This window comes from Myotis davidii, unplaced genomic scaffold (genome assembly GCF_000327345.1).
Source record: "Myotis davidii unplaced genomic scaffold, ASM32734v1 scaffold663, whole genome shotgun sequence".
NCBI lineage: Eukaryota > Metazoa > Chordata > Mammalia > Chiroptera > Vespertilionidae > Myotis > Myotis davidii.
In genome coordinates this window covers 8,125,437-8,135,291 of record NW_006295816.1, presented here as the reverse complement: position 1 = coordinate 8,135,291, position 9,855 = coordinate 8,125,437, and the positions used below count along the sequence as shown (strand labels likewise).

Here is a 9,855-nt window from a genome sequence, read left to right as displayed (position 1 = left end):
GGGCGGGGGTGGGGGGCACAGCTGAGACGCTAGCGGAGGGGACTCGTCCAGGGTCGGCTTCGGACAGGCCAGCAAGCTCTCCCAGGAGCGTGGGCCATGGGCGGGCCAGGAAATGACCTGACGCGGTGAGCGGACAACAGGGCAGAGTGTAGTGAGAACACTTCTTCCCTCACATTACAGAGCAAGTCTCAGTCCTGGGCCAGGGCATTTTGTTTAATGAATTAACTAATTAATTTTTTTGGGGGGTGGGGTGGGGACTAGGGCATTTTAAAGACCTTTCTAGAACTTGCTGAGCTCCCATTTTAACGAGGGAGGGCGTGCAGGCTCAGCTCACAGCCCTCTGCAGGAAACAACATAAAACTGGTTTTGTTTTCACTGTCCTGTATGCCGTTACCTACTTTTCATAGGAAAGAATATTGGTTTCTGATTGCAACAATCATTAGAAGTTTCCCTTTAGATTACAGTGGTTCTCAATCTTCCGGCCCTTTAAATACAGGTCCTCATGCTGTGACCCAACCATAAAATTACTTTCGTTGCTACTTCATAACTGTAATGTTGCCACTGTTATGAATCGTCATGTAAATATCTGATATGCAGGATGGTCTTGGGCGCCCCCTGTGTAAGGGTCATTCAACGGCCAAAGGGGGCGCGACCCACAGGTTGAGAATCGCTGCTTTAGAATAAGTATATTAAACCAAACAGAAACACTCAGAGTTGATCTAAGGAAAACCTGACATAGATGATGGCAGGGACGGCTTGTAACTGCGAAGTTAGGAAACACAGGACCAGATGCAGCCAAACCCCCTGCAGTCCAGAATCGAGGCGTCCACGTTTCTAAAACGCTGCACCTCCTCATTCCTGCCTCAACCCAAATTCCTGGGCTACCGGAGAAACTCCCGTGGCTCCCAGCTGCCCTCTGCCACCTCCAGCCTCCCAGCCCAGGCAACTGAACGCGTCACCGAGGGCCCTGGGAGCGGCCTCCCCCTGTGGCTCTGGGCCTCCCTGGCTGACTGCAGGGCCCCGTGAGCAGCAGTGGTCCAGGGGCCGGCGCTGTCCGCAGTGCCCGAGCCCGAGCCGCTGAGCCCCACAAGTGGCTAATCCGGCCAGTGTACACAGGGCAACAGGAAACCCAGGTCCCAATATGGATGTGGGGAGTTGCTCAAGAAAGAGTTTTCTCTGATTATAAAACTGTATGCTTTTTATAAAAAAAGTAACATGGAGCCCTGGCCGGTGTGGCTCGTTGCTTGAGCGACCTCTCATGCACCATAAAGTCGCTGGTTTGATTCCTGGTCAGGGTACATGTCTGGGCTGCAGGCTGGATCCCCAGTAGGGGGTGTGCCCGTCTCACATTGATGTTTCTGTCTCTCCCTCTCCCTTCCTCTCTAAAATCAATAAAACATATTATTTAAAAGTAATCTAGAAATTATAAAGAAGAAAATAAAAGGCACCTCCAATTTCATGACACTGGAGTAGCCACTGCTAACATTTAGGCAAACCTTTGTTTTGGCACCATTTGTGTGTGTGTGTGTGTGTGTGTGTGTGTGTGTGCGCGTAAGTGCACAATTTTACTATAATATATATTAAATGTCTTTGCTTTGAAACATCTTTCCCACTAAACAGTCTTCTGTGAACACTGATCAACTCAATGAAATGATTACGTACAATACCATTCTTTTAAAAGGCTGCATAATATTTCATAATACTACTGTTTATTTAGTCAAGAAGGAACATTTCCATTGTTTCCAATTTACTCCCAGTAGAAACAACACTGCAATGAACAACGCATCTGGTTACCTATTGAGGGTAACCTTCTAGAACTGGGGTGAAAGTCAAAGGTGTGCTTTGGTACAGACCGGGACCAGGGCCTCAGAGGGGACATCTAGTGACCACCCCCCCCCTCTGGAATATGAAAACTGGTCTATAATTTGCCTTTTGGGATGCTTAGGCTGTTAAAAATCAGCATTATTTAGCTTTCATAAAAATAATTTGTAGACTTTCCATTTGCTTTCATATACTAGAATATTTTAAATAGGACTGGAATTATTTTCTTCCTTGAGAATGTGAAAGATTCCACTCTTGGAGATGTGAGGTTTTCTATTTGTTTGTTTTACTCTGAAATTTTATCAGTCTTACTTTTTATTTATTTGCTAATTTATTAATGTATGTCTTTATTTTATTAAGCACTTCCTTTGCTTTTCTTAAGATTACTTTGCTATTATATTTCTAATTTATTGAGTTAAGTAATTAGTTTATATTCTTTCTACTGAATAACAAAATTGTTTAAGTCTCTGAATTTTATTCTTATTTCAGCTTTGGCTGAATCTCACATGCAATATTGTCAATGTTCTTATTTTCTAGTCTCCCTCCCCACCCCCCAGTCACAGTTTTTCTTTTTCTACCTCTATTTTTCATTTCTTATTTTTCTAGATTTCAGGTGGACATAACTGGTTGAGTTACAATGTGTGATTTATAGCACACTGTCATCTCTGGTCCATGTATAGTCTCTTTATTTTATTTATTTGCCTAGTTATTAATGTAATTAATACCCATGAATCTACCAGCAAAATAGTTTTTGTTTACCCCAAGGTTTATTTTAAAATGACCTTTACATTTCTAAGGGTTTGTTTTTAATCTTTCTTTTTTGCTATATCTAGACTCACTGTTTAAGTGTTAGCTATTATTATTATTAGGTTAGCTCAAATTTAGTAAAATCTAAAATATTTAGATTGCCTATTGTCTTGTTCTTTCTCTTTGCTTTGTCAATAACTAATAGGAGCCCACTTTGTTTTATGTCTCAAGCTTTTTACCTTGAACTCAACCTTGTTTAATATTAACAAACAAAAGCACTCTGGTTTTGGTTGTCATTTGCCTGAAATACCTTATTATTTCACTTTTAATATTTCTGAGTCACAGTGTTCCAGGATTGTCATTTGAGAGCAATAGCTGAAGCTTTAAAAAAAAAAAAATCTATTCAGAGTCCTTTTCTTTTAAAAGATGAATTTTATCCAGTTACATTTATTATTAAAACACATGTTTGATCTTGCCTCTGCCATATTATTTTCTGTTGTCCTGTTCACCAAAGGGTGATGGTTCGATTCCTGGTCAGGGCACATGCCTGGGTTACAGGCTCGATCTCCAGGAGGAGGAGTGCAGGAGGCAGCCGATTGATGTTTCGCTCTCACATTGATGTTTCTCTCTCCCTCTCCCTTCCTCTCTCCATAAAAGTGAATAAGAAATCTAAAAATGTGAACTTCTCTCTTACTTTCTCATCATTCACCTTGGGCTCCCTTAAAAAACCCCAAAAAGAACTAATAAGGAAGTGGCGAAATCTCCCTGTACTATTGCACTATTGTCACTACCCCCGCCCCCACAATGGTTTTGCTTATAATAAGTGCTATACAATCCCAAGCAAATAGATTCATCATAGTTATATATATTTTTTTGTTTTATTTTATTGATTTTTTACAGAGGGGAAGGGAGAAGGATAGAGAGCCAGAAACATCGATGAGAGAGAAACATCGATTCAGCTGCCTCCTGCACACCCCCAACTGGAGATGTGCCCGCAACCCAGGTACATGCCCTTTCAGATCGCAGGCCGATGCTCTATCCACTGAGCAAAACCGGCCATATATTTTTAATATGGGTGGGGACCCTCTTTGTTTTATATCTCAAGCTTATTACCTTGAACTCAACCTTGTTTAATATTAACAAACAAAAGCACTCTGGTTTTGGTTGTCATTGTTGTCATTTGCCTGAAATGCCTTATTATTTCACTTTTCATATTTCTGAGTCACAGTGTTCCAGGATTGCCATTTGAGAGCAATAGCTGAAGCTTTTAAAAAAAATCCATTCAGAGTCCTTTTCTTTTAAAAGATGAATTTTATCCAGTTACATTTATTATTAAAACACATGTTTGAGCTTGCCTCTCCCATACTACTTTCTGTTTTCTGATTTAACGCTTCCTTGTTGCTTATTTTTTCCCCCTATCTTTTACTGTAAGATCTATGTTTTCTTTCAGTAATTTGGAAGGGATATATAGTCTGCTTTCCGTCAAACAAGTTTATAACTTGAAATAACATACTGAGACTTCTTTTCTCAATGTATCACTGACATTTTTTTTTAACACTGCTTGGCTGCCTACCCTGATTAGATGCATCTTCGCTTGCCAAAACTCCTCCTCACGTATGCCAGGCTGAGTTTTTCCTCCACAGCCCAGACTCAGTGGCTCTGGCTGCCCTTGTTTGTGGTTGTTTAAAAACAAAACTTAACATATTGTCAAATCATCCTTCTCTGAAGTCTGCAGAGATTTCGCTCTAGCTGCCAATGGTAAAACAGCGGAGTCTGCAAGTCATGGGTCTGGGCCAACCCCGGAACAGGAGTGGGGCAGTCAGGGCGGAGTGGGAGGCTCAGGGGTTTAGAAGTGACAGCCACAGTGCCTCCTCATGGCCTGCCCCACCGGGGGCATCACAGACGGGAGGCACAGAGTCTTGGATCAAAGTGACCCTTTCCCACTCTGTAGTCCCAAGCAGTCCTGTCAGTCGCTCATCCCCAACAATATCAGGTGCTTGCTCCCTCTGGGTCAGGTAAGTTTGTTTCTTCTGCCGTCTTGATCATCCCTCTCCCTGCTCAACAGAACCTTCTAGAGCCTTCTCCAGGGCTGTTCTATTTCTTCTAATAGGGGATCTGAGAGATCAGAGTTGGGTGCTTGGGAGCCAGATGAGGGCATCCCTGGAAGGCCTCACTGCTTCTCTAGGGCTCAATAAACCTCCCTGTCCTCCACAGTCCTGTTACGTCTGCTTCCTCCAGGAAGCCTTCCTGATTGCTCCAGTTCCCCCTGACCTCCCATCACCCTGAGTCATCTACTCAATTTTGCTCAACTTTCTTTTTTTTGTTAATATATTTTATTGATTTCTTACAGAGGAAGGGAGAGTGACAGAGTTAGAAACATTGATGAGAGAGAAACATCGACCAGCTGCCTCCTGCACACCCCCTACTGGGGATGTGCCCGCAACCAAGGTATGTGCCCTTGACCGGAATCGGAGCAGGGACCCTTCAGTCCACAGGCCGACGCTCTATCCACTGAGCCAAACCGGTTACGGCTGCTCAACTTTGTTGAACTGATCTTTGACTCTCTCAAACCTGCTTTGTCTGGTTTCCCCAATTACATAGGGATCCCCTGATGCCAGGGCCAGCGTCTCCTCCTCCTGTTGCTCTCCCATGGCTCACAGGAGCAGACAGAGGAGAGCTTGGAGGAGACCTGTTGAACCAATGGACGGTCAGGACAGAGGACTCTGGAATCTGTCTGGGTTCAAACGCCACACCTGCTGCTGGTGGGTGGCGGTGCCTTGGGCGAGCTACTTAATGTTTCTACAGAAGCCTGGTGTGGGGTGAAATATAAACACATGTGAACAACACAGCTTGGTCCCAGCCCTGGAAAACCTGGTGTAAGTGGAGCCACCACTGTCGTCTCAGCCAGAACCGTGAGTTGCACTGGATCAGCCTGATGGGGCGCCTGAAGCCGGGCACAGTGGGGAGACGGGGGGACGGGGGGCTCCCTCTCCACCGTGTGCTGGTGTGGTACTCATGCACCTATGGGGTTTCTTCTGCTTTGAGCCCTTCGTATGTGCTGTTCCCTCTGCTTGAAGTGCCTTTCCTCTCTTCATCCTGGTGACCGATGGTCAGGTGTGTGAGGCTGGAGGCCTGTGACCTATACCAGCTGTGCACTGTGACCTGGGGCGGATCACTGCCCTTTCATGAAACAAGGGGGCCTGGACCGATGCTGCTGCTGAGCCCTTCCCGCCCGGACCTCCCTCTGTGCTCTCAGGTGTTGAGAGTTTGGAGCTGATTCCTGATCTAGGGCCCTGCGAGAGCACATTTTCAGCAGAGGTTCTGCCCCCATTCCTCACCCAGCTTTCCAGCTGGAGCCTCCCTTTCCCACCCTCCCCTCCTCCGCCACCCCTCCCTGCCCAGCCTGCATCCCCGGGCGGGTACCAGAGCTCCGCTGCTGAGCAGGATCATGAAGATGATGAAGGTCTCGAACCAGCTGTGCTCCACGATGTGGTAGCAGGTCTTGCGCAGTCGCCACCAGACCTTCCCTGGGGCCTGCGTGGTGTCCACAGTGCAGCAGGGACAGCGCCGGACACAGCCTGTGGGGGAGGGAGAGGGGTCAGGCCCAGGCCAGGGGCTGTGGATGCCCATGTCCGACGGCAGGAAGTTTGGTGGTTGAAGGAATGACCGGGAGACAGAGATGACCATGGTGGGTGATGAGCAGGGCTACATGGTGGTCGGGGCCATGGGGGGCAGGGGGGACTGTGGGTGCTGTCTGCTCTGCCCACACTCAGCAGGCACTCTGTGCAAAGGCCACATGGACCAGGCACCCAGGGAGTGGAGGAAGGCCCCGGCTGGGGCTGGGTGGGCTCCATCTTATCCTCTGCTCATCTGGGAAACCCTCCCCCTGCCAAATGTTCCAGAACGCCCTGGGCTGCTCTGTCCTTGGGCCTGCTCCATGTTTGCAATTTCTGAGCCTTGGATGGGCCCTTCACTGGCAGCCCCAAATGATGTGCCACGTGGAGGACAATCCCTCATTGTATCCCCAGCTGCCCTCCAAATACACCACCCATTCACTATAAAAGCTGCAGATGCCCGTCACCATGCCAAGGCCTGAGGGGGCAGCGGTGAATGAGACCCAGGCCCTGTCACTGTGGGAGCGGACAGTCATGCTACCACCCCACAGAGGCAGTGGCACCAGTCCCTTTGCAGCTGACCCACAGCTGCCCAGCCCAGCAGACAGCTGGCAGACTCGCCAGGACTCACATCATGATGGAGGAGCCCCCAGGGCCCTGAAGAATGGGGGAGGGAGGGGAGGCAGCCGGGCCAGGGTGAGGTGTAATATGGCCCCGGCATCCAAGAGCTGCTGGTCCTCCCTGCCCCTCCAGGCAGGGCTGAGGCTGGGGCAAAGGGCCACCCAGGAAAGACCTTCGGTGAAGCAGTCCTCCGGGTCCTTGACGTCCTCGCCGAGGTCAGGGGTCTGCTCCAGGAGGTCCGCGGTGACGGTCATGTCTGCTGTGCTCCCCTCGGAGTAGCTGTCCTCGTGGGTCTGTGGGCGGGAGTGAGGGGAGGGTGGGCAAGGACATGAGTGTGGGCCATGTAGCAGCCTCCAGCCCCGAGCCTGGGGAGTCTGGGGCTCCCGGAGGGGAGGTACCCCCACTATTATCCATTAATCTCCCGGGGAACCTGAGCCCGGGATGAATGAGAACCGGCCCCAGAGGTCACCTAGGGCCAGTCAGCGCTGAGCTGAGGCTGGACCTCGGGCTTCTGGGTCTGTGGTTCTGGTCGGCTGGGGTCTAGGGCAGGGGTGGGGGGAAAATATGGGGCTAAAGCATCAGTCCAGCTGGGAACAAAACAGACATCGGTGGCAACACAGAAACAGACTGGCACAAGGGCACATGGCACAGGGGGGTAGGTTGGCACACGCAGAGGAAACAGGCATGCCACACCCAGAACAGAGTCGGAACCAGCATCCTGGCACACGTAAGCACGAGGTCAGACATGCAGAGAACAGGTCGGCAACCCACCCCTGCTCCCCCCCCAATTTGTGTGGGTGCTGGCGTGAGGCGCAGAGTCTGCAGTAAGAGCGGGAAGGGGCTGGGCCGTTCCCGGCCTGGCACGCAGGGCTCTGCTGCCTTGACCGCACGTAACCTGATTATAGCGAGGGGTGCGCACGCGGTGTGCCCTGTGCGTGCCTGCGTGTGTCACGTGTGAGTGCTGGCTGTGGGGCCGTGGCGCTCTGCCCGGTTCCCCTCCTTCAGGCCAGTGCACCCATCCCAGCCCCTGTGAGCACTGGCTGCCGCCTGGCTCCATCTCCAGAAAACTGTCTTTAGCCTGGGAGCTGCCGTCTCTGGAAATTGCTTGGGGGTTGCCATGAAAGCCAGCGTGGGGGACAGATATGGAGGGAACAGAGCTGAGGCCAGAATCCAGCGACCACACCTCACCACGCCTCCGCCTCATCCTGCGTCTCTTCCTGTGGGTGTCTCCGGAGAGCGCTCCCTCCTTGGGTCCTTGGGGCTGGAAGCCCGAGGCAGGCTCTGCCTCCAGGAGCCCACCTATGGACAGGAGGCCGGGCAGGGCTTGTGGGAAGGAAGGGAGCCTTCACTGGCTTCAGCTCATGTCTCCATCCTCAGCTCAGTGGCCGCCGCATTGTGCAGGCTCGTGCCCCACGTAGAGGTGTGCAGTCTGAGATCTGGCGCCCCTGCTCCTCCCACTGCCTTCCCTTCTCTTCCTTCTGGGACAGGACGAGCTCCGCTGGTGTCTCCAAGTCCTCAGTCTTAGCATTTGGCTTTAACATTTAGACTGCGATGGGGAAGCGCTGGTGGGAACGGAGAGCGCCCTCCGCTGGGCAGGGTGGAGCCATGGTGCAGGGCGAGGCGCTGCCTTCGTGGTCCCCGCTGCCAGGAGGGTCATCCCTTTCCTCCCAGCTCCGTTTTGGACACTGAGCTGGGACAGGCACAGCCGGAGGTCTTCACCCTGCTCTTCCTTTCACACATGGGAGCTGCCCCCAGGATGCGGGCTTGTCACCAGGGAGGCCGAGTTCTCAAGATCCAATGAGGTGATGGGGTCCTTCTCCCAGGAGCCACCAAACCCGCTCCAAGGCCAACAGTGCAGTAGGAAAGCCCTACTCTCCATGACTTTCGGTCCCTCGTGTCTTCCTGTTCCCAGGTGCCTTCTGCTGCTGTCGGGGTGATGGCCCCACCAGGCCCTCTGGCTCCCAAACTGGCCTCGATGGCAGAGCTTCCCACAGGCCCAGCCCATGCCATGGACAAGGCAAAGGAGAAATGTCCCCTTGGAGCAGATCTCAACTGCTGGCCTGAGGCCTGAGGTCAGGCTGCTGGACAATGCCCCGCCCCCGGCCCCGCCCCCGCCCCCAGGGTCTCGCAACACATGACCTCCAGCTTCCAGGGTGTCTGGCCTGAGTGGGAGGGGGTGGGGGGTGGTCAGCGGGGCCACGGTCTGCTAGCACAGGGGCCACACACACAGATGCGAACGGGGGCCAGGCCGGTCATTAAAGGGAGCCAGGCGGGTGGGCTCTGAAGCGAACCAGAGCCCCACTCCGGGCGGGCGCAGCGGCCACTTGCCTCCAGCAGGGCGGCTCTTCCAACTATTTTTCAAGCGAAGCCAGAAATGCAGATTTTTTTTTACATAAAAGCTCCCAGGTTTTAAGTGCTGGTGGCCAATTCAGATTAAAACCCTTTTTGTGGTCAGAACAAAGCCCTCTCGTAGGCCTCCCATTTGCGGCCTCTGCTTTAGCCCCGTGAGAAGCAGCTGGTGGCCGATGCACCAAGAAGCCAGGCACTTGTTCTCAGAGCTCCCGGAAGTCCCCTGGCAGGGGTGGGGTGGGGGGTGGGGGTGGGGGTCTTCACAGGACACATGGTTGCTGAATGGGACAGAAGCACAGAGACCGAGGAGGGGTGAACACATGGAGGTTTGGGGTTAGTCCTGCAGCGCAGTCCTGTGATCGCAGCTTCTAGAATTTCCCGTGGCTCCGGGACCCACGCCATCGCACCCTCCCCTGCGTGGACAGGGCTGCCCGGGGTCCCCTCTGCAGATGGTCTCCCACACGGCCGGCGCCGGCTGCTGTGGGTCCCACCGGCCCATGCAGGCTCCAGCCCGAGGCAGCACCCCACTGGCTTCAGGGGCACAGGTGTGCGTTACCTCACTGCACCCTGGGGCCCGGGGCTCCTCTCTGCGCTGCTGCCGCCAGTCCGCCTGGGCCGCACTGGCCTCGGAGGAGGCGGTCTCTGACACCTGGCTCCAGGCCCTGGGCTCCGGAAGGGCCTCTGGGCCGCTGGACAGGCTGGG

General features: G+C 52.3%; 1 protein-coding gene across 1 annotated transcript in view; it reads right to left on the bottom strand.

Moving 5' to 3' along the window:
- Window positions 1-9,855, bottom strand: part of SCN5A (sodium voltage-gated channel alpha subunit 5) — a 93,645-nt gene that overhangs the window by 34,859 nt on the left and 48,931 nt on the right. The window contains 3 exon segments of the mRNA XM_015568313.1: window positions 5,992-6,146; window positions 6,976-7,096; window positions 9,709-9,850. Of these exon segments, the coding sequence (XP_015423799.1) occupies window positions 5,992-6,146; window positions 6,976-7,096; window positions 9,709-9,850 (418 nt within the window).